The 26,377-nt window shown below is 37.2% G+C and overlaps 1 protein-coding gene across 1 annotated transcript in view; it reads right to left on the bottom strand.

Annotated features, from left to right (window-relative positions):
* Window positions 1-26,377, bottom strand: part of LOC128861702 (uncharacterized) — a 136,953-nt gene that overhangs the window by 13,906 nt on the left and 96,670 nt on the right. The window contains exon 5 of the mRNA XM_054100083.1: window positions 6-96. Within this exon, the coding sequence (XP_053956058.1) occupies window positions 6-96 (91 nt within the window). The remainder of the gene's footprint in view (window positions 1-5; window positions 97-26,377) is intronic.

Genomic DNA, 26,377 nt, shown 5'->3' with positions numbered 1-26,377 from the left:
CTTACCCTACGCGAATCAACTGGGAAGACAAAATCATCAGCGGAAAGCACAATCTTATTAGGTCCTTTCGAAAGGCGCTTACGCAGCAAGTAATTTCTGAAAGTATAACCATAAGTGGGTAATTAGTAAAAAAATTTGAACACTAAAAATAAAGCCATAAAATTTCTGTTTCCGCATATACAACGGTACTACCTAAATATAAAGCACATAATACTAGACGTAATCCCCACTTTGCAACCCAAAAAACAAAAAAAAAAAAAAAAATTAAAAAAAATACCAGCGACTTGAGAACCACAAGAATACGAGTACTTGGTCGCTGGCAGAGTGGAGTGAAAGAAGAGTGCACTGCTCTTATGTATTAACCTGTCATTTGCAGTAATGCCGTGTGCGTGTGCGTGCTTGTGTGGACATAAAAATAACTATGTGCAACAACAACAAATATAACTTAAACTAACCGCAGTTAAAAGGGCGGAATTTTATTAATGAGCTGTGCTAAAGTTTCACGCTCAACTATGTTTGATAATTTAGTGTGGTAGACCCCTATTCAGATTAGCACAAATACTCTGGTAGCAGAGGTTTTCTTCACGCTTTCTCAACTCTGCATCTTTGTTCGGTTTCAACTGTAGGAGGTCAATCCCGGAGTGTTTGGGTTTCGGGGTTACGAGTTTTCGATATTATTAAGTGAGAAATTTCCGGGATTTTAACCCTCGAGAACACGCGCTGTGAGCATTTTGCTCAAGCAATTTTTCATTTCGCGAAATTTTTATGATCTATGTAATTCTGGCACTAATTGTGGAGAGTACCTTCGCTAGTAGTTGTGCTTCGTACTTTGACGAGCATTTCTTTCGATTAGTGCACGATCGGACGTGTAGGCAGACGGTTTATTTTTGCTCATTGCGCGAGAAACAATGTAAGTATTTCTTGATTTATCATTTTTGTTGAGAACCTCGGGTTGTGAAAAGGGTTGCTGCCCCAATTTTGAATAGTGGCAGAAACATTACCATGGATAATTATTTTATTTCAATACCTTTAGCAGATGAACTATACAAACAATATAGAAACGACCATTGTGGGTACAATAAGAAAAAATAAAAAGGAAATTCCACCTCAATTTATTTCAGCAAAAGGAAGGCCGCAACCACATACAATGACTGCATTTGCCGAAAATAAGGTTCTTGTCTCTTCCGTTCCAGTGAAAAAAACGAAAAAAGTTGTACTTATGCTATCATCACTTCATGCCGATGGCCAAGCTAATGATGAAACATCTGAGAACAAACCCGAAGTAATAACCTTTTACAACCGGACGAAAGGGGGTGTAGACACTGTTGATCAAATGCAAGGCACATATTCAGTTTCCAGGATAACCTGCAGGTGGCCAATGCGCCTCGTTTTCACGCTTATTGACATTACTGGCATAAACGCACAAATAATTTACAAATCAATTTAACCCAGAGGAGGACGTTTCTAAAGGAAATAGCACTGGAGCTAATAAAGCCACATATTTCTAATAAGCAGGCCATAAAAACTTTACCTCGTGATTTAAGAAATACTATGGATCGCATTGTACCAGCAAAAGAACCTGAAAGCCAACACCAACAACCTGGCTTTTGCGAACAGACGTTCGAAAAAAGGCTGCACTTTATGTGGAAAATTACTTTGCACGGAACACGTTAAGTATATGTGCCCATCTTGCTTCGAAAGCAACGTAAATGTCAATCTTACCGAAGACTGATTTTTGTCTTTTATTTATTTATTTTGTTACAAGGAGTGTTTTTTGTTAATATACTAAAGTATGAATGTAAAATTTTTGGTTATGTCTTGATTGAATGAATTTATATAATTTTACAGTGTGAATTTCTTAAATAAACACATAATTGCAAAAAAATGACTTGGTATTATAACTATGTTAAAAATGAAATGTTTAAAAACCGTAATCCATTAAAAAGTTACATTCTTACATGAAGTGAGCAAAATGCTCATGCGCGAGAATCCGTGCTATCTTACGAGGCGCGTGTTCTCGAGGGTTAAGAAGATACACCCGCAATTTTTGAGATTTGTAATTTCTTACGTAGCATATAAAATGGAGGTAGAGAAATCACTTTTTAAATCAAATCAGGCAGCATTGACTTCAACTTTTTAACAAATATGTGTAGGCTTGAACGCTTTTATTTTTATATGTATCCCTCTGTAGGAAAAAGTTGCACTAGCGAACTTTCCATTTTAAAATAAAAATGTATTAAAACCGAATTTTGTCCGCTTAAATTGTGCGAGATTAAAAAATATATGGAAGTTGTGATTTGCTGTTTGCAAAAGGAAGTTGGAAATAGGGAATTTTACAATCAGGGGTTTTTTTACAATCCCGCCAAGACTGTTATTGCCCTCTTTACCAGAAGGTGGAAGCTTGATGGACTCGTTCTGTCAAAGCTAAAAGGAGTCACAATCCAGCTATCCAAGGAAATTGAATATCTTGGAGTAATCCTCGATAGTAAGCTCCTATGGAAATCACACGTTGAAACAAAGGCATCCAAAGCAATGACAGCTTTCTGGCAGTGCAAAGGTGTCTTTGGGAAAACGTGGGGTCTCTCTCCTAGCAAGGTCCTATGGATCTACACGGCTATGATAAGACCCATTAGTAGACTCTCTCTAGTGGGAGTCAGGAGGACCTTATCGAGACTACAACGCACTGTGGCCATCTGTTGCACCGGAGCTTTTCCGACTACTTCAGCCCCGGCATTAGATGCTCTGATTGGTTTACCACCACTTGATGCTTTCATCCAAGGAGAGGCCTTGAAGGCCATCTGAAGACTGAAATACAATGGGAACTGGTACGGCCCCTGTCCGGCATTGCAACACAGAGAAGGCATGGACGTCGATCGAACGATTCTCTCCATGCCCCTTGACTCGATGCCATCAAGAGTCGTACTTGAAAAGAGATACAGTGTAGTGCTACCAGAGGCTTAGCTGTGGGAAGACTCAGAAAATGAACCCGGCAAACACTGTTTTCGCATTTTTACGGATGACTCCAGGACCGAGCATGGCTCCGGCTCTGGGGTCTACGTGGAATCCAGCGGGACAAAACTGCACTTTGCTCTTGGAATGCTTGCATCTGTGTTTCAAGTGGAGGTGTATGTGGTTCAAGAAGCGATGAACTTTGTTGTGAAAAAACGATGGAGAGGCAGATCTATCTGTGTCTGCAGCGACAGCCAAGCTGCGCTTATGGCCTTGGACAGCCCTCCAACCACATCAGGGGTAGTCAAGTCCTGTAAATCCAGGCTGAACTATGTCGGTAGACATAATAGCCTGCTGCTAACATGGGTCTCGGGACACGTGGGTATCGCGGGTAACGAGACCTCTGACTCCTTAGCTAAGATGTGGGCCAAAGAAGTTGGCCTCAGAGCCCGTTTTGCCACTCCCTTCTGCGGCCATCACAGCCACGGTTAGCAAATGGGTAACTACTACCCACAAGCAAGCTTGGCAGGTTGAGAGAGGCTGCAGATGGACTAAACTGATGTTACCTGTCATGTCCGATCGACTGTCGCAAACCCTTCTGTCATTAAGTAGAGGGGAGTGCAGATGGCTGATTGGACTGATGACGGGCCACTTTCTGTGGGCAAAGCACATGGAAAGGTTGGGCATCTCAGACAGTGTACTCTGCCCAGCTTGTGAAGAGGAGGATGAGACGGCGGACCACTTCCTGTGTGTGTCTTTGGCACTGATGTGTTAAGAAGCGACCATCTTGCCTCCTTGGCACCACAAGATTTCTTCGGAGATCGGATAGATTTAAAGAAAATTTAAAGGGAATCCAACTGTAGTACCTACAATGGACTTAATTATGGGAAGAATGGGGATTGATAGTTTTAAGAATGTTATTCAAGGAGAAAGTGATGAACGGGTGGGAGTATGTATCTTTGGCTGCTTCATCCGCTTTGACATTTCTAGGGATGCCTACGTGGCTAGGTATCCAAAGAAGCTTTATTTTATTAGGATATTTTATAACTTTATCCCTGATTCGACAAAAGATCTGATTTCCATTAACGGGGAAGCCTGCTTTAGAGGCTTCAAAAATCGATTTTTTTTGTTGCATAAATGTTTTCCCAAACTATCCAAGAATGTGTCGTCAAAATTTCAGAAGCAAATTCAAAATATTTTCGGTGTTACAGAAGAAATTGTGAGCAAGCGTCGAGCAGGTATACGAGCGGCCGGAAACGCTCGAAGTGCGTTTTCTCGGTTTTTTATTTTTACGATTTTTCCTAATTGGCGGGAAAGATAGCGAAAAAGTTAAACGTCCCATCGAAATGAGATTACATTGATTGTATTATGAGATTACATTTATGTATTCTAGTTCAACTTAAAAAACCTTAAGAAAGTTATGATTAACCCACTTTTTAAACAATCTAAAGTGAATTTGTTTTTCCAAAAAAATGAATTTTTTTTTAATTGGCGAAAAATTGTTGAATTTCTCACTTTTTGTTTAATTTTCTTGATTTAACTAGAAGTTATACTATACTAAAATAAACATTTTTTTGGGTTTTTGGTTTCAGATGAAAATTGCGACCTGCATCTTTCCCGCCGCACGACACATGCACACTCGAGGCGCCTCGGAAAAATGCTTGTACCAGGCATAACATGACATATATTTTAATGAAACATTTTGAGAAGACTGTTGAAATAAATAACAATAAAACCTGAAGGTTTCGTTTCAATCGAATATTTCTTTCCTTCCCAAAAAAAAACCATGAAAACATTGATTTTTTGAAGCCTCTAAAGCAGGCTCCCCCTTAAAGATATTTTTTAGTGCTAGACAGACTGACAGGCTGTCTGTACATATTAGGAATTTGCCTTTATTATTTGTTGCATACTCTGACGCTTGGAGTATAGAAAGCGAAGCTATTCGGAGTCAGTAAACCATTGGTTACTAGGCTTCCGTCATTCTCTACCACAGTAAAAGTTGTACTATGGTCAGTACATGAATCATCGGTGAAAATCCATACCCAACCCTGTAAGAATTGCGAGTAAATTATTTCCATAAAACGTTATATAAAAACTACCGAATTTGTGTTAAGTTTACGGAGAGCATGAAGGTCGATCTTTGTTGATGCAGGAAGCAGGTTCCATTGACTACTCATTTTCGCGCAAGATGGTGGCAAAGAAATACCGAGGTTGCTGCCGACCAAATTTCGGAAGACCGTTTATGCCGAGAAGAGGTTTTAAATGTGTTTAAGTTTATTTGTAGTGCTTGAAAATTTGACTATAAGTTTTAATGTGGTTATTTGATATCTTACAGTGATAGATGGAACACCAGTTTCAGCCAAAACATACTACATATATGTATAAGAGACGTTGTGAAGATGCTGTTTGGCACACCAGCCCTAAATGGGAAGAAATCAATTTTATATAATACGAGGGATCGAGTAATGTTGATAAGTGTGTTTTGATGTATACGAAGGTTTTTTAATGCCAAATATTTAAAAATGTTCAGCCTAGTGAAGAGATGAGTTCTTAGTGTGGAACAGTGTGGTTTAAAAGTGTACTTATCTTTACAAATAACACCAAGTATTTTAAGATTGGCTACGTTCTCTATTTGCGCATTGCTTACGCTAAGGCTTTTACGTTGACAATTATGTTCAAAAAGGATTTGAATTAACTGAATCCCGAAAATCTCGGTATCGCAATAATCGTAAAAATTTGCATCCCCACCGTATACACTACTCACCCATGAGTTTGCATCACTGCACTATTGCGTGCATACCTAAATACAAAGATATTGTGTCGCTGAACTTTCTTCGGCTTTATTTTAAAGTGCGTAAGGGTGAAAACTTTTATTTTTATTGTTTCAATTCTTGTGAGGACGCGCGCAACTTGACTCCTTGGTTGCTCAGAAACCACACATACACAAAAACACTGTCTTGCTTCTCATTACGTACAAGTTTGTTCTCCTTTAGTGGTTCTTTAATGGCTTCGTGTATCGTTAAATTGCGGCTGCAGTTCTTAATCAAAATGTTAGCGAAATTGGTGCAACACTATTTTCAAGCTAGTGTATGGTTGCTGAATGGACGCTGAAAGGCATCTTAATTGCGATTTGAAGTTAATTTCTTCCCTTGATTTGGTTTGGGTGAGTTTTCAGTGATAACAGGACTAAAGCAACTTTTATATTAGGGGTTCAATAAATTTGGCTACAAAATAAAATGAAACCTCATTCAAATGAATTTGTTTCATTTAAGAGCACAGTTTTATTATCTAAATAATTTTGAAGAGATTTCTCACCTATTCAGCTACATTCTTCAGAAAATCTATAAAAACAAAAAACAAATTTTACCCACTTAAAACATTTTGCCTGTTAAAGCTAAACTGCTGGGCTCTAATGCCACATTTTAACTACTAAATTTTCATAACTTAAGCTAAGGTATCATTTTCATCAAAAATATAAAATAATGTTTCTGCAAAATATTACTAGTTATTCATTAACGAGGCATAGGTAGCCTCTAGGAGGTCAAGAACAAGTTAAGTTAGAAGGATTTTCGTAAGACCAAGGTTGAAATTATTGAGCAGGATTGAGAAAAGCTTTTATCAAGTTTTATAATAAAATTTTTCTAATTTCCTAGGTTGCTAATTTTTTATTGATATATTTCAGAAACTTAATTGTCCCATCCCCTTTGAGCAATACTTGTTAATGTCAGATAAGTAGTTTATTCACAAATTAACAGATACTAATGAGTTCGTTACCTGCCCACTTAGATTAGATTAGATTAGATTTGACGGAGGTTGGACAAGTCCAATCACTCAGTCAGGAGACCATTGAGCTACACCCGTATAGATTTCAATAGAAAGAACAGAGATATAGGAAAGATAGAAAGTGGATGGTAAAAACGGATAGATTAGTTTGAGGTCACTCTTCCACAAATCTCTTGGATTCATTGATGAATTTTAAGAGTTCCGGAAGAGGAAGAGTATGAACTTTGTCCATACTCAGTGTATCGCAACCTAATATCCTAAGTCTGATTCTGGAAAATGCGGGACAGCTACAGAGCAATTGATCTGCAATATCGCCATTCTCAAGACAGGATAGGCATTTAGGGCTGTCTACGACCCCCATGGTAGCCATATGCTGATCACAGACATTGTGCCCTGTGATTACACTCACCAGTACTCTCAGGTCCTTTCTGCTGAGTTTTAGGAGAAAGGTCGCTGTTTTCCTGTTTGGTTCTTTCACAAAGCACTTGGCTACTCTGCGGGAGTTCAACTCAGGCCAACGACCTCTCTGGGTAGACCTCATGAAGTCCTCAATCCATAGTTGAATCAATGCGATGCGGAATTGACACCTAGAAAGCGTTCAGGGCCTAGTGGCATACTTGCAGAGCCTTCATTTGCCAATTTATCAGCTCATTCCCTGCAATACCACAATGTCCAGGCACCCAAATAACACTAACTTTGTTGTGTTTTGCAACGATCTTCAGTTTTGTCTTACCTACTAACTTCGAAGAGCAGTGTGGGTTAGCAAGGGCTTTCAGTGCAGCTTGACTGTCACTACGAATTCCAATACTGTTGAGGCGCCACTTTTTCTCAATTAGGCAGTACTCCACATTCGAAATGGCATAGACTTCCGTAAGGAATACCGTGGCCATCTGTCCTGTGGTATAGGAGTACTTAGTGTCTTCGTCTAAGTACCGTCCAGATCTGCTTCCATCACTGGTTTTGGATCCGTCGGTGTAGAATCTGTGCTGATATCCCATTAATAGGTTCTCTGAACTTAACCATTGATCTCTATCTGGGTTCAAAACATCATACTTCCTACCGAAGCCAGCGACAGGCACCCGATTGTCCACCGGCATCGAGAACAGTATGCACCGCTCCGACAACTGGTGGTATATCTGACAGTGGGCAGTGCTTACTTCATTTCCCCAGACTCTGTTTAACTTGAACCTGTACGCCGCCTTCATTGCTTCCTTTCGAATTTGAAGATCTAGAGGTTGCAAGTTCAGAATGGCATTACGGGCCTCACCAGATGTCGTACTCATGACACCTGAGATACCCAAACACACACTTCTCTATAGCCGGTTTAGGGGTTTTACTCTGGAATTAACCATTGTGGCTTTCCACCATACTACAGAAGCGTAAGTAATAATGGGTCTAATCAGGGTGATATACAGCCAGTGTACTATCGCCGGTCTTAAACCCGATGTCTTGCCAAAGGCTCTCATACACTGCCAGAATACTTTTAGTGTTCGAGAGACCTCCTGCTCGACGTGCTTCTTCCAGGTAAGCTGACTATCTAGGATTACTCCTTAATATTTAACCTTTCAATGTGGGTAGTAACAGGCCTTCCATATTGCGTTTCCTAGTGAAAAGCACTAAGGTACTTTTTGTAGGATTCGCCGAAAGACCAAGCAATTCGTACCAATACTCGATCTTATTTAGAGCTACCTGCATTTTATTGCATATATCTTCAAGTGATCGTCCTGAGATTAATACGCACATATCGTCTGCGTAGGCTTGGATGTATCCAATTTCCTGCAGATCATTAAGAAGAGAGTCCACCACGAAGCACTAAAGTAGAGGAGAGAATACACCGCCTTGTGGGCAACCCTTCTTAGCCTGACTCCTTCATCGCTTTCTCTATCCATGTTAAGCAATCTCTTGGATAGCATAGAGTGGATCCATCTGACAATGATTTCTTCCACTCCATGACTTCTGATAGAAGAGCACATAGAGTCAAAGGTAGCATTGTCGAAAGCTCCTTCAATGTCCACAAACACACCAAGAGTGTACTCTCTTGTTTCCAGCCCTTTTTTGATTATGCTAACGCACTCGTGCAGAGCCGATTCGAAAGATTTCCATGCCCACTTAATTAATCAAGTAAGTTATTGTTGTTGTAGCGGTTTATTAAAACTTGTCAGTTCGATGTAGCCTGTCAATAATACTTGTACTACCGGTGCTGTCATACGAGTGCTGGAGAGGGGCAAGCAACGCGAAAAAAGAGTGTTCGAGCGAAAAGTGCTCCGAAGAGTGTTTTGCCCTATACGCTGCAACGATGAAATGTACCGAATACGCCACAACGATGAGTTGTATGCCAGGGACAAGATCTCGTTAAACATATTAAATCGATGGTTAGGATACACTGTGCACCAACAAACAACAAATTCTCTAACAACTCGGGCTCGAGAACGGCCAAGGCCAACCTGACTTGACCAAATCATAGCCGACCTGAAAAAGTTATAAGTTAGTAGCTGGTAGTCTATTGCTATGAGCCATGCAGGTTGGAAGAGGATTGCGGACGAAGCTAAAACTCACCCTGAGCTGTAATCGACTTGATGATTATGATGAGTATGGTGTAGCCACCGATCGTCTTTGTCTAACTCATCTATCGGAAGGCCATGGAAAAGTGCTGTTTCGACAAGTTTTGTCCAGAGGGAGAAGGGTGTTAGATGAGTGGGTTTGATAGGATATGTAAATAGGTGGTTAGTGTGCTTTCACATACTGGACATATATTGGGTATGTTGGAGTGGATTCTGTATAAGTAGGAGTTTAACCTACTGCCATATCAAGAACGAAATTGAGCCAAAGATACGGGGATCTCGCGGGGCAGCTGAAGCTATTCGTCTGCAATAGGTAGTGGTTGGACTGCGAGAACGACATTCGGTGGTCGGGAGTTTAGGAATGTGGTAGGAGTCTCCCGATGTATGTATTTTAATGTCTGTCTATATACTGTTCGCTCCAGTAGATGTAATTGTGTTTTGTTCTGGATTTCGTCATTGTATGATAGTTGAGGAGATGCCTCCTGACATGCCTGGAAGGTAATTCAAATTCTAGCAAACGCCTGCAGGGGTGATACCGTCGGTAACCAAGCCCATTCTTTTTCCTTGGTTCCTTCAACAGAATGCGTCTTCATCTTGCTCAGCCACCACCCGCAGGTGAGCGATGCCATGCCAAGTGATCCTAATATTTTGAACATTGTCGTCAATTCCGATAAAAATTGGTTTATTTGTGAGTTAGAGTATATTAAAAAGTAAACTGAACTTTTTTTCTTTAAACGTGCAATTTTTTTTGAAGTGGTTCTTTTTAAAATTTTTATAATTTTTTTTTTTAATTTTGTGAGATATCATAAACTTTAAATAAATAAAAAATTATTAAAAAAAAGGATTATATATTAGGATAGAAATGTGTTTTGTAGTTTTTGAAAAACACTCCACTTCAATAAGCTTAAGCTCTACTCTTAAGACTATTAAGATTGCAAAGTACTGTATGTAATGTTGGCGACATTGCTTTAATAGCCTCAGGGAAACATCTCCAAGTTATGAGCGAACTGTTACAAAGCTCTCTTTACATTATGGATAGCTGGTTCAGAAAGCGAGAACCTAATGTCAACTCCACAAATGGAGATATTCCCAAGCAAATCCATGCTTTTAGGCCCCTCTGACTTAATGAGGTGGTCCTTATGCTTGCTACCGCGGTGAGGTACTTCAGGAATATTCTAGATCATAAACTCAACTGGAACCGAAACATCGAAGACAGGTTCCGGAGAAGTTGCTCCTGTTCTATATGCTTGCAAAACAGCCTTAGACGGGGCCTAAAACCGCACACAATACATTGAATAAGGAATATATACAATACAAGGAAGGTATGCAATAGCAGACTGGAAAGATTGCAAAAGGCAGCATCAATGCTCATCATATCAACCTGGCGATTTGCCTATCTCCAATGAGGCCTTTGCAACCTTATTGTACCGTCCCCTCATAAATATCTATGGCAAATTCAACGGGCAAATGGGTTTGGTGATGCGAAACCATCAGAATCGCGAAGGTAGACTATCAACGAAACCGTAACAAATAAGCTTCGGTTAAAAGAATTCGCTCCAAATTCGATGACTTTTGGCATGAAAAGGAGGATTTGATTTGGAACATTGAAAAAAGTGGCCCTTTCTCCCTCGCGGAGTCATAGGAAATTATATATTATATATAATTTATATATATCTATATATACCCTGGAAAGGTTTCACTTCACGATTATGCTTTTCCAAAGAAACTCCTGAAAGACTTGAATAAGATAATTGATGTTTCAGAATTAAATGGAATCGAGAATTGGACCGAGGAAAGATGATGAGTACGTGTTTTGTAGCAACCGAGTATGAATTGTTGCTGGCCTTATCCTCACCTCCTTTGTTGTCACCGTACAAAATGGTTAGTTTCGGAGTTGCTGGAATTGTTTCACGTTGTAGACCCTTCAGCTAAGATGTTTCCTTGGAAGCTGCAACCATTGCCTCGAATTTGGATTCAGTAGTTGACAAGGTAATACGCTTCTGCAGTATCGAGCCCATGGTTCTGCGCCACCCTGAAGCAGGTAAACATAGCCAGTTGTATTTGAGCAGTGTCGAAATTACCAGCATGATCAGCAACGCAAGTGAGTGTTCCCTTTGATCCCAATTAAAATTATGAGTAAGAACCTTTACAAAGGATCAGTGGCAATTTTCACTGATGGCTCACGGTCATGTCTTGAGTAGTGCTGCAGCTCAACCTAAGCCTAAGGCTACCAAACCACTTCAGTGTATTTTAAGCTGATCTAAGCTGATCTGATAAAGAAAGCTGCGTTGCGGTTAAAAATCTGAAACTCACAAATATCACTCCAAACAAAAATTAGACTACTTAAATCAAATGTCAACTAAGTATATTGCAGCCAATGCCCAACCATATTAAATTCCGAAAATGAAGGTGGATAGACCACAAACTGCAAAAAGATGCAACGGGAGTCTGTCGACAAGCTCTTGATTGGAAGCCCCTAGAGGAGCCGACTTAAGACTGCATGCAGAAGATCGCTACAGACAGAAAAAAAAGAAGCCGATGAATGCGCGAAATGGTGAAACGTAATACTTTATTAAAATCCTATGCGTCAATGGAAAATAAAGGCAATGATCATGATGATTATGATGATGTTATGGGTAAGGGATTCACACAGAGTATTACAGCCTATAACTATCTATTTTACCTTACTTTACAAAAATGATTTCTTTAATGTAGTACACAGATAAATTTCGGAAAATCGCCCAAGCAGTGTACTTGTGAGATATCTAGAGTGGTATGGCCTAGAGTGATTGAAAACAGAACTAGGTCTCTCATTTATCTAGACCGACCTTCCATCTAATGAGAATACATGGGAGGTGCATGGGGTCCCCTTCTTATGACTTCTCTTGCAGCAGGCAGGAACACTTTCTCAGCCACAGTCTTTTTCAGTGAATATCTGATAGACCTAGGATCCACAGCCATCTACAATATTTAATCGCTTATTAGAGAGATGAAATGACTTCACCTTATTGAAAATTACAGGGGGAAACTTCAATACAAACAAATGGAGTGTTTCAAATTTCTCAATATAAAGACAGAAAATGAAAAGACTTTTCAAGCCTTCAGCTCTCTAGTACTGTTTAGCATGATGGAAAAAATTATTTAACCGGAATTCCTTTAGGATTGTTAAAATACATAACCATAATCTTCACTTTTGATTTTTTTTAAGATTCTTTTGGTATGATCCTTCTTTGATGGCCCGCATTCTGTACTTCAACTGCTAGTTTCGGGCTTATATGCAAAATGCCTCGTCTAGTCTTCTTGAAAGATTAAGCATTTTGAATGAGCCGTACGAACATTTTGAATGATTTCCTTAAGCTACTCAATTCGATCGATCTGTCAGTTGGCTATCTCAGTGGCTCAAAGAGCCAAAAACTCCGCCAAAATGCAATACAAAGTTGTTTGAGAAATCCTCAATCCCACAGTTTTGATCACTTTATATTATTTTAAATATTATATTTTAATTTTAAAGTTATAATGCTAGAAATTAATCTGTCTCCACAACAATATTTGCAAAAATGTCCCCTGTTAACTATTTAAAAGTTTCGAATGACGTTAAACATTACTAAACAGCTGCTAAAATTTGTTTTGTTGCTAAAAAATCTGAAACTAATATATTTAACACCAAGGGATGCAGCTAAATAGTTGCTGAATTATGTTTGAACGCGCTGAACAGCCGCAAACTAAAAACCCATCCCTCGAATTTAACCAAATGTGTATTTTTGTGGCGATTAAACAAAGTTTTAATGCCATTTTATGCGCTGTAAGTGCTGGCAGCTTCGTGCATATTTTACGCTAACAAAAATGGAAGTTTACACGAGATGGTACACGCGTGCATACATGTGAATATGCGTGTGCTGAGGGAATGCATACAACAGGGTGGTCCACTTCACGTTGGAACTTTATTTAATTTCGGTTATGAATAAAATACATCCGAGTGTATTTCTATCATGAAAAGCTCTACTTAAAAAGAACCATCTGTAGTTCGGGGCAGCGTAAAAAAAGCATAAATATCTTTCAATGATTTTGTTTTTTTATTCGAAAGTGTAAACCTTGCTATTAAACATGAAACAGAACTTCATTCAAATTACTTAAAAGGCTGGCTTCACGGTAGTTCATTCTTTCAACTAAATTATTGGGTGCGTTCTTGTGAAGTTCAATGCCTTCAATGGCAACTTCGATTTTATCTTAAAACTCTCTTAAACTCTTTAAACGTATCTGAATGCTCTGAATAAATAAATAAATAAATAATAGTATTAAAGAGTGAGATTTCAAGTTTCAAAGTAGACAATAGAGATTACGGTTTGTAAATTATAAAGAGCGTACAAATGTCTGAAAATTGGATTCCATTGGTGACTCAGTCGACCTATTATAATTAAATAGCGCAATTGCGAAAAGTGGGCAACAGTTACCAGGAATGTTTTATTAAATCTGACAAACTATTTTTAACTTTATAAATCGTGACAAAAATAAAAATAGGCTGTTGGTTTGTATAGGTTTGTAGGTTTGTTGAGAAAACCATTCAATTTCGATAAGAAATCTTGCGAGTGAGCTTAAATATCAATATGGAAAGTCGAAGTTTCTCAAAGTCTCTGCTCCAAGTTTTGCAAAAGTACAATTATACTTCACGAGTTGCTCGAAAGGAGAATTTGCTCTCTGCTCCAATAGAGTGTGGAGGTAGCCATTCAAATCACAGGAAAGGTGAAGTATTATATTAGATGCGCAACTAAATTGCCGCTGTTTATCAATAGATGCCGCCAGCAGTGTGTGCTAGTCGATTCTAACATAACCTAAACGTCATAAACCAAGCTAAGACCTATGGTAAACAAAGTGTTTCGTCACATTAGTGATTTTGTTTTGGTATCATATACTTTTGGTTTTGTGAAAATGTCTGATTTTGTGCCGAATAATCGCCATTTGCGAGAAGTGTTGATTTTCATCTTTCATTCGAAAAAAACGGCGAGAGCTACAAAAAGTTTATGGAACTTTACTGCTTTAAGTGAAACAACATCTCGGCAGATGGGTTTCGTCGCTTCAAAGACGGTGATTTTAATGTTGACGACCGACCACGTGAAGGAAGGCCAAAAATCTTCGACTACGCGGAATTGGAGGCATTGCTCAATGAGGATCCATGTCAAACGCAAGAAGAGCTTGCTTCAGTATTAAGAGTTATCCGCCAATCCATTTCCAAGCGATTGCATGCTTTGGAAATGATTCAAAAACAGGGGACTTGGGTTCCTTATGAGTTAAAACCAAGAGATGGTAAACGTCGTTTTTTCGCCTGTGAACCACTGATCCAGCGGCAGTAAAGGAAGGCTTCTTTTCATCGTATCGTGACGGGTGATGAAAAATGGATTCGTTACAGTAATCCAAAGAAAAGAAAGTCTTGGGGACTGCCCGGTCATGTTTCTACATCGTCGTCTCGGCCGAATATTCTCGCTTCGAAGGTTATGCAATGAACTTGGTGGGATCAAGTTGGTGTTATTTATTATGAACTGTTAAAACCAAGCGAAACCATCATTGGGGATCGGTATCGACTTCAATTGATGTGATTGAGCTGAGCACTGCGCGAGAAGCAATGGGCAATACCTTCAATGATTCACTTGTAACCAATTTTTCGAATAAAGTTGTATTTTCATCAAAAAAAAAAGTAGCGAGAACTTAGTTGCGCACCTAATACAATACCAACAGGGAAACTTGGCAAACTTTCAGTCAAGGTGCAGCAAGAGAATAGGTGATTTGTGTTTATAGAATATAGATGGATGCACGACCATATTGGAATATTATTGAAAGTTATTTGGCAAATAGTGTAAACAAAAATTTTGGTTCCTTACTGACAATAAACCTCAGTTTAAATTCTACCAGGACAAAACTTCAAAGCATAAAGCTCCTTCTTAATTGCAGTAAAGTATTGGTACGGCAGTTACCGTATGAGTTCGTGCGTGACTACCATTTGGAATTCGGAGAACGTAGGTTCGCATCTCCGTGAAATGCCAAAATGAAAAAAGAGTTTTTTCTAATAGTGGTCGACCCTTGGCAGGCAATGAGTGTTTCTGCCATGAAAAAGCTCCTCATACAAAAATATCTGGCATTCGGAGTCGGCTTAAAACTGTAGGTTCCTCAATTTGTAGAACAGCAATAAGACGCACGCTACAAAGTGGATGAGGAGCTCGGCCAAACACCCAAAAAGGGTGTAAGCGCCAATTATATATACATATATATTTAGAATCGGAGCAGAACTATGATGTTAAAAAATTTATTAATTTATGAGAGGCAGACCACAAAGTGTTATGGGTACTCGGGGCAGTCATACAAAGTACTGAATCACATTCCATTTTTTAAAACACTTACTACTTTAACCCTAGAATATCATACTTTGTCGAAACGACGATGCATGTTTCTGTTTTTGGTGTTTCTCTTTAATTTTTATGTTTTTTTGCTGATTTTGTGTATAGCATCAGTGTTTGCTGAACTCTTTTAGTGTGCGCATTTCTGCTCAGTTCTGTTTGGGTAAGTTTGTTTTTTTTTGTTTGCGTCGTCGAAACGACGAAGTACGATGCTTGTGTAATTTTTAGTGACTTGGCATGTGATTTCCTAGTGTTTATTTTTTATGAAGTTTTTTAGTATTTACTTTAATGATTAAAATGGCAACTGGTACATGATTAACTGATAAAGAAATTGAAAAATTTCTTGCAATTTGCGATGACGAAATCGAATTAGACGATGATCAAGATCAAAATTTTGAGGATAGCAATGTATCAGATGATGAGCTGTTAGAAGAAAATGAATATAGTTCATCAGATTAACCAATCGATTCAGATGAATTTAATATGCAAGTCAAATATAGTGCCGTTGTCAAAATCGACACTACGTGGAAAAGATATACACAAATGGTCGACTATAAAACTTAAGTCTACCCATAATGGATTGAATATCTTGCATCAAGTACGAGGACCTACGCGACAGTTTAAGAACATCACGGACCCTCTACAGTGCTTTCAGATGTTCATAACTAATGAAATTATCAACGAAATAGTTCGATGGACAAACGTGGAGATAGCTAATCGAAAATCAAATTCACTTGCCATTACCGATGAGCCGCAAAGGAAACAAACTTCACAACATGAAATATCTCTTATAGGAATATTAGTTTTAACTGCTGTTAAGAAGGACCAACATCTACCAGCAGATTAATTGTTTGATCGCGCCTATTCAGGTGCTCAATACTTATCCACAATGACTAAAGCCTGTGTGGGGCGCACAAAGTTCAACGTTGTGCCTGTTGTACAAATTAAAGTCTGAATATTCCAAAAATAAATGTATATTTTTTTCTAATTCAATACGTTAGCTTTAAAAAAGAAAAAAAAGATAAATGAGTTTTTTATTTTTTTTTGCTGTTTTGTTTTTGTTCTATTTTATACATAAGGCAAATAAATAGTGATGTGAAATCTTTTTTTTAAATAAATAATATTAAAAAACTAAACTTTTGTTGGTTTTATTTCATTAAAATACATTAAAAATAATTTATTATATTAATAAAATTTAAACCACTTTTTTAAACAGGAGACATCCTTTGTACCCTTTTAAATATTACCGTAGTCGATTCGACGAAGTATGATGTTAACTCATTAAAAATAAGTATAATATTCTAGGGTTAAAGCTATTAACTGCAAACGTAAACCTTCTTGACAGCTATGTGGAAAGTGTATATGGTTTTTATTTTTGTCTAATTTTTAAACAGAATAACCGAATTTTTTACTTTTGGCTTATGAATTATTTATATTAGTCCAATGAAACCAAAGATTGCAAGAAAACCATGAAAAGAAAATATTTTTTCTCGAACAATGTGCTCGCTAGATGTCAAAACACTTTATTGACAAACTGTATTTTCCAGCTTTTTACGAGCGAAAACCGGGTTAATTTGTAAATGTCTATTCAAAAATGAGCTTTCTGATACATCACGGATGATATTTTAACTCTTAAAGTTCGTGAAGTAGTAGATTTTCCAAATTCGAATTGCTACATGGACTACCCTGTATTACCAACAGCAATTTTTATCACACACTCACACATATATATCATATATATACGTATGAGTATATCGTTCATATCGTATATTGTTATGTGCGTTTTTTAATTGAACTCATTTTATTTTCAAAGCTAAGAGCAGAGGTCGATTTAAATAATAAATTGCCGTTTTATTTAACACAATTAAATTAGTGTATTTTGCCACGCAGTGTTAGAGTTTCGCACAACTTTTTAATTACATAAATTAAAAATATTTAAAGTCCACTACAGGAGTCTATTGAGTTGGTACGGCTTTTGGACATAATAAATTATGAAAATTTCGAAAAATATTTTTGCCTAACTTAAAAGCCGCATTGTTTACTCTTTATGTACATTTTGATTAATATTATTTTGTTATTAATTAATTTAGCTTGCATAATTAAATGAGTTCATGCAGTTAGTATAAAGACTAGAGCACTGGATTTTTGCAGTGCAAGCCAGTAGTCCGCACTATAGCAACTAAATGAATGAATGCCATTTTGAACATCCTATAAGTGTTCATGGTTAGTATGGGTATGCAATATGCGGCTCTAAAGATAAGAGAGTCATTGAGCAGAAAAGCAGTTTCGTGCTCTTGCATCGTCATAGTGATCTGTATAGTACTGGCTCAAATCATACTTTCAAAAAAAGCATTAACTTTTAACTGAGTAGAGGAAGAATGACTCTATTCTAACCATATTTTTCCTTTAAAGCAGACGGTGGTTAGTGATGCTAGACTTTCAAGACATTGAAAAAAATCCAAAAAATTCGCAAAAGGTTTGAAACACAGTTTTCTGCCGCAAACAGGAACTTTCACATGTATAAAGTGGCGCCAAATTAATCACTCTGTTGGAAGATTTACTTTATTTTCGCAAATAGCGTCCTATGTCAATCATATTTAACACTTGCGAAGTCGTACCTACAGTATACAAACAGACAAGCAGTGAATCGCAGTGGAAGTACTTTTTTTTTTAATTTCAAACGTTTATTAACAAAAAAATGGTTACAAATTTAACTTCAAAATAATAGTCATCGCTAGCGCCGCATTTTTCCCATCTCTCAGGTAATTTGTGAATGCCGCGATAAAAAAATTGGCCGTCTTTGGCCGCAAACACATCATCGAGCCATTTTTTGGCTTCTTCGTGAGAACTGAAGCGCTGCCCGGAAAGTGCGCGGCCCATCGATGCAAACAAATGATAATCGGAAGGCGCCAAGCCGCATGCACTAGCGGTTCCTAATCGTACGTCTCCACCAATTCCCGGGTCGCTCTTGTTCGATGTGGCGGTGCATTGTCATCAAGAAAAATTACTTTGTGACGCCGATCGGCATATTCTGCGCGTTTTCGGTGTATAGCGGTGTTCAAATCGGCCAATTGTCGTTGGTTGCGTACGCCGTCAACTGTTTCACTTGGTTTTAATAGCTCGTACCAAGCCATACCACGCTGATCCCAGAAAACACACAGCATTGCCTTGCGGCCGAAGCGATTTGGTTCGGCCGTTGTTTTTGGCTTGTGGCCGGGGGACCATACGATCGTTTACGCTTGGGATTGGAGAAATACACCCATTTTTCATTACCAGTAACTTTTGACGTGATAACGTTACCGTTACCTTGAATGAACTGCAAGCTAAAGTGCGGAACGAACGACAAAGCAAACGAACGGCAACGTTCGACATCTTGCTCTCTCCTACTTAAGTGAGCGTATATATGTACGTATATGCGCATATGTACATATATAAATTCACGTATTTGTATTTGCAGATGCCTTCTTATTGATTATTATTAATTTGATTTACTTGAAGAATTTAAAATAAAACCAAGTTTGTTAATAATACCTGTTGTTTTAATGTTGTTATTATTTTTTGACGTGATAGCGTTATGTTATGTTATGTTATGTTATGTTATGTTATGTTATGTTATGTTATGTTATGTTATGTTATGTTATGTTATGTTATGTTATGTTATGTTATGTTATGTTATGTTATGTTATGTTATGTTATGTTATGTTATGTTATGTTATGTTATGTTATGTTATGTTATGTTATGTTATGTTATGTTATGTTATGTTATGTTATGTTATGTTATGTTATGTTATGTTATGTTATGTTATGTTATGTTATGTTATGTTATGTTATGTTATGTTATGTTATGTTATGTTATGTTATGTTATGTTATGTTATGTTATGTTATGTTATGTTATGTTATGTTATGTTATGTTATGTTATGTTATGTTGTGTTGTGTTGTGTTGTTTTGTGTTGTGTTGTGTTATGTTATGTTATGTTATGTTATGTTATGTTATGTTATGTTATGTTATGTTATGTTATGTTATGTTATGTTATGTTATGTTATGTTATGTTATGTTATGTTATGTTATGTTATGTTATGTTATGTTATGTTATGTTATGTTATGTTATGTTATGTTATGTTATGTTATGTTATGTTATGTTATGTTATGTTATGTTATGTTATGTTATGTTATGTTATGTTATGTTATGTTATGTTATGTTATGTTATGTTATGTTATGTTATGTTATGTTATGTTATGTTATGTTATGTTATGTTATGTTATGTTATGTTATATTATGTTATGTTAAAGTATATTATGTTATGTTAATGTTACCTCATTCTCTATATCCATGTAAAATATCTATCAAACAAATAAAATTAAAATTTTCTTTTGAAAAATGCAACCATTCAATCAGTATTTTCTTATGACGTTATCACGTTAAACTATCGTCAGTAAACCGACTTTACAGACAACCTCTTTTTTTTTACTACTTTTCAAAAACAAAATTGATGATTAATTTTGGCCAACGTTGCTGATATTTTTTTCTTCATATTTTTTTACAGCAAAACACTTTACACTATTGCTTTTCGAAAAATGGATACCAACACTTGGATCTGTGTAGAGGTGTGATTCCTCGAAAATGTCATCAAAAGCAAACGTGGAATTATATCAAAAATATAGTCTTTGTAAAAACATATACACTTTCCTTTGAATACAACTCTATCCTCCTAACTTAAATTTGACAAGATTTCTTCGCATTCATAACCATCGTTGATATCATTAACTTAAAAAAATGCATTTGGACATTTAATATTTTTAACGAGATTTCCAAGGGATTGCAGAAAACCGGACTTTATGCCTTTTTTGTTTATGTGCCTATAAGTAATTGCCATCAAAATGCACTGCGAGTAAAAGTATTGATTAATAGTGCAGTACGAGTGCACGGAATGAATGATTTATTATGCAACAGGAATCGATTATTCTTACTTTAATTTTGATCAATTATGCACGATAAAAGGGCACTTCATTTTATCCCTTTAAATGCATAAATGTAACTTTTCCTCCTTCAATAATTTTTGTTGCACGGTAACCCTCATGTAACGTAATTTTCTACAACCTGGCATCCTTGATGGTAGCTACGACATAGATAATACAAAGGTAGCGTCATCAGCAGATCACCACTTTGTTCTTGGACAATTGGACAGAATCAGCTATAGGGGTAGCGGAAGAAATAAACAAACCTTTGGGCGCAAAGTTTCCTTTATTGTGAATCAATGCGTGAATATATTGATTATTAAATTAAAGAGAATGGTTAAAATGAAGTGCCGCGCTTTGACCATCAGTTCGGTACCCAAGCACGGCCAGACTTTTTCAGCTTTGGTCGTGAATTTAACATATAATACTAAAATATATTTTTATTACAGCTAACGACTTGAGCTTCCAGGTAACCTCCTAAAATTTAATTTTATATCGATTTATGGATATAACCTTTTAAAAAGGATTCTCGAATAGGACGAAAAAAAGCCAGACCAGGGTGCCTAACCGAAGGTTTTAAAAATGGTATCCAACGGAGGGTTAAATAGTGAAAGCGCGAATGATAATGAAGCCACAAAATGCAGCTTTATTTCTTGCTTGCACTTGCTTCTTTTCGCACATGTACTTCCTTTTCTTTTCGTTTAATTTATTGGGCTGTGCTGATATCACCGCCTGTCCTACCTGGTGATTAAAGTTGACTCTGAAACACTAGACGTCAGAATTAGTGGTAAAGTCTCTTTCAAGTCGAATAAGCTGCAATGCACGTTGCTGTTAACAGCTTAAGGTCAAGAAATTCTAGCTCAGCGGTCATAATTTTAGTCACTTTTGACTACTTTACTTTTCATTTTTTGACATTTTTAATTTTTTTTCTACATTTTTTATTAAGTTTTTATTTATTATAAGCTATAATCTAATATATAAAATAATCTAATATAATAAAACAATTACATTCAAGCTTTAAACTTTATACAAAAATTGGAAAAATCCCATAAATTTTCCATCACAACTCCGGTTTTTAATTTTAGAGTACTAAATTTCAAGTTTTAAGTTGCTAAAAAATTTCGTTTATTTTTTTTAATTTTTTTCCTGCTGGAGCTGCGCATTTTCTCCATTTAGAAGTAAATGCTTTGCATTTGTCTCTCCAACATGACTTAATTATATTTATTTTCAAGTGAGTTTAAACTCCCAAAAAATCGCCCATACAAAACTAGACACAAATTGTTTTGCTGTTATCGGTCGCCCTTTAACAGATAATTGAGAAACCTCCGAGTGTGTTTTAGACAGCATCTGACAATCGCAGGAGGCATACAAATGCACTCCATATTAAAAAGTGGATATGAAGCTCGACCTAAATTGGCTCATTATTACAATATTATTTTCATGAAGACAACTACATATATTACTAAGCGGCCGCCGTAATCGAATAGGTTGCTATGTGACTACGATTCGGAAGTGCACGGGTTCTAAACGACAGCGACGAAATGACCAAAGGAAAGGCGAATATAAAATTTGAAAATTGGATTTAAATTGTTTTTGTTAGATAATAAACTACAGGTATACTTGTATGCAAAATAATGTATATTAAATCAAAAAAATAGAAAAGGGAAATAGTTGAAACTGCTCAAAATTTTGATGTGCTATGCTGTTTTGTCATGGGGTGTATGTCCGAGGCATAATGGAAATTCCTACAAAACGGCAACAATTTATCTATAAAAAAGACGCCCACTTGACCTAAAGTGGATCATTCTAATTATGTTGAATAAAGCTTTGCTTGTTATGCAAAATTACTGCACTTATTTTCACTTCACCTTATACTATATACATACATACTCGTACATATAAGAAGTTTACCATTCATGCATTACTCATTCACTGATTTTGCTAGTTTGTCTATGGCAGTAGTTTCAGTAGTTTAAAAATAATGCCTATTTCACTTCACTTATTCACTTACAGCCAACTCTACAATTCACTATCCCATTTAGTTTACCACATTTTTACCACCACTTATTTAGCTTCATTAAAATACTAATAAATTAAGTCGAACTACCAACAATTAAGTATTAATGCTGGTACAATTAAAACATTGGTATTATCGATAGCAGACTAATTACTCTAATGGGCATTCTCAGCCACTGTAGGGGTAGGGTAAATGTGTCAAGCTGCAACAATAAAAAGTATAGCGTAATATTGAAAATAGCAATTGAAAGGAATTGAAGGCACCGCACTTCATTATAGGCTAATAAATTTTCACACAAGCGCATTTACTTATGCTGTACAAAGTTGGACACTTCGCGATGTCAGCGTTAAATTAGTTCTTCCTGTAGCTAAGTATCTGATGGACCTTTGACGAATGTCAAACACATCCGTGCTTCCTACTGCTCAATTTTCATGCAGTTGTAGATTTTTAAGCTGACTTGTTTGCTTTTATTTTAATTGGAAAACGTTGAATGTCAAACTGAATAATTGATTTGGTGGCAGCGCGCTCTCAAATTTCCTTAAGATATTGGGTTGGGGAATAAGTTCATAGCGTTTTTATATTTTCTTTTATTTTACAACGATTTGTTTGTTGTTTGGTATTCACTTTATAGAACTCTTTCTGCTCTAAAAAACTATGCTAATTGTATTCTTGAGTAATTTAATTTTTTATTAGGCTTAGAAATGGAATACCCAGGAGGCAAAAATCAACATTTTCGACACCTGCTCTTCTTTGTTTTTTATCGAGGTCAAAAAGCAGCCATGGACTTTTGCGACGCGGCGACGTGTATGGGGAAGGAGTCCTAAGCGAGTCTGCAGCAGGAAAATGGCTTGCAAAGTCCAAAAATGGCGACTTTGACATCGCTGACACATCTCGCAGCGGAAGGCCTTCTGAATTCGATGAAAAACGGAGAACAGCCGCCAAACCAGTCGAGAATTGGCAGAAAAATGAACTGTGATCATAATACGATTCTTATTCGCCTTCATTCAATGGGATTTACCGAAAAATTGGGAGCCTGGCTGCCTCACGAGCTCAACGAAAAAAACAAAGAAAGTCGCTTTCAAATTGCTTTTCAGCATCTTGCCTGACATCGAGCAATACGCGGTCATAAACAGCGTTTTTTGTATCAAATCGTCACAGAATGCACCATTTCTCGCCTATGCATCAATATGAAACAAAGAAAGGAGTGGGTGGCCCAGAAGATACGCCAAAGTCGAGAGTCAAACCGGATCTTCATCCAAAGAAGATCATGATATGAGTTTGGTGGGATTGGGAGGGCATGGTGCACTGGTAATTGCTCGAAAAGAATGCCACGGTCAACAAAGACTCTACATTGCCCAGCTACACCCCGTGAATTAAGTTATTCGATTGAAAAGACCTGATCGACATGGTCAAACCATACTCCTTCACGACCACGCCAGGTCTCATGTTGCACAAGTCGTCAAAACCGCACTCCAAGACCTCGAATGGCAAGTCCTTCAGCATACGCCGTATTCTCCGGACTTTGCACCGACCGATTACCTTCTTTTCCGGTCTATGTCAAATCATATGAAGGGCGTTACCTTCGATAACAAAAAGGTCCTTAAAAACTGGTTCATCAACTTCCTTGACACCAGACCAGGCGATTTTTGGCGGAACGGCATCAACAAATTGGTCGAGAGGTAGAAAGAAGTTGTAAACAGCAACGGTAAATATATAATTGATTAACTTATTGATATTATTATTGTTTTTTGTTTAAATAAAAGTCTTCGGTAAAAACGTTACGAACTTACTGCCCAATCTACTATTTACGCTTCGTTAAAATAGTTTTTTTTCGTGCAGTAAAATTTGCAATTTGCGTGAAAATTACCCGCAGAAGTAGAAACTTTGAATTCTAAAGTAGAAAAGTAGTTTTTGTTTCCAAATGCGGTGAGTTAAAAAAACTATACCACAGCGACTTATTCACAAGTTTTGACAATTTTCGTGGTTTTTAATTTCCTTTTAAGAATTCTTTTATAAAAATATAGCTCATTCTTTTATGAAAATCATATAAATCCGAGTTTAAAACTTTGTGTAAATTCAACATTCGCCATGAAGAAAATTTAGAAAGCCGGTAGCACAGAAAACAAATTGTCAAAAGTCAACGCATCTTTGAAGCTACTTGAAATTGACATTTAATTATACCAAAATTTAAAATATGTATGTCATCGATGAACTCAAAAACAACTAGACCGATTATTATAAAAATTGGTATTTATATGTATTTTTCCACGGAGAAGGTTTGTGGAATGCCACTAGCCACCAGGTGGCGCTGCAGAGTACCAACTTCTGCCCCGTTCAACCGATAAAAATTAGTATGACAATGTGTTTTTACACAGAGGAAACGAATATGACATGTTCATAGATTCCAGAACAACGCATTGCGTGCAATCACAGAACAAAGCGGTGGACTGTTTTTCATAGATGCGCCCGGTGGTACAGGCAAGACTTTTCTTCTTTCACTAATTTTGGCAACCATACGATTACAAAATAATATTGCACCGGCATCATCTGAAATTGTGGCAACTCTTTTGGATGGTGGCCGAACAGCGCATTTGCAAAACACTGAGGCACCAACATGTAACATCAGCAAAAACTCTGGAATAGGAAAAGTACTCCAAACGTGTCAAATTATCATTTGGGACAAATGTGAAATGTCTCACAACAAAGCATTGGGAGCGCTTGATCGTACACTGCGAGATTTGAGAGAAAACAGACGGATCTTCGGTGGCGCACTCATTTTATTGTCTGGTGATTTTCGACAAACACTGCCCATTATAACACGTTGAACTCCCGCTGATGGACTTAATGCATGTCTTAAATCCACAGTTCTATGGCATCATTTACAGAAATTGACTTTGAAAACTAACATGCGTGTACAACTACAACGGTATGCATCGGCTGGAAATTTTGCAAAACAATTATTGGATATTGGAAATGGGCGAATGGAAATTGATGAACCTACACAATGTATCACCCTGCCAGCAAACTTCTGTAAGATGACAGAAAGCATTGACGAATTGTTGCAAAAAGTTTTCCCAAACATTGCACAAAACTACAAAACCGATCAGTGGCTCAGTACGCGTGCTATATAAGCAGCCAAAAACATCAATGTCAATACCATCAACTTCATCATTCAGCATGGAATAATCAGTGAAACACCAACATATAAGTACATCGATACTGAGGAGAATCAAGACGAGGTTGTCAACTATCCAACTGAATTCTTAAATTCGCTTGATTTGCCAGGCATCATTCTTCTTCGAAACACAAATCCACCTCGACTTTGCAACGGAACCAGACTCCCAGTCAAGAAAATGATGAACAATATTATCGAGGCAACAATTTTGACTGGAAAATTCAAAGGTGAAGACGTACTGTTGCCACATATCCCAATGATCCCGACAGATATGCCATTCGAATTCAAACGTTTACAGTTCCCGGTGCGACTCGCTTTCGCAATGACTATTAACAATGCACAAGGGCAACCATTACAAGTGTGTGTATTAAATTTGGAGAATCCATACTTCTCACATGGACAGCTCTATGTAGCTTGCTCACGTGTCGGAAAACCTTCTGACTTATTCGTCTATACACCAGATGGAAAAACAAGAAATATTGTGTATCCCACAGCACTTCAATAAACATCGAATTGAAATTAAACTTTGTAATGTCACAATTTTTTC

Source organism: Anastrepha ludens, chromosome 2, assembly GCF_028408465.1.
Source record: "Anastrepha ludens isolate Willacy chromosome 2, idAnaLude1.1, whole genome shotgun sequence".
Taxonomy (NCBI): Eukaryota; Metazoa; Arthropoda; class Insecta; order Diptera; family Tephritidae; genus Anastrepha; species Anastrepha ludens.
The sequence above is the reverse complement of the archived record's forward strand: the minus strand, read 5'-3'. Positions and strand labels throughout refer to the sequence as shown.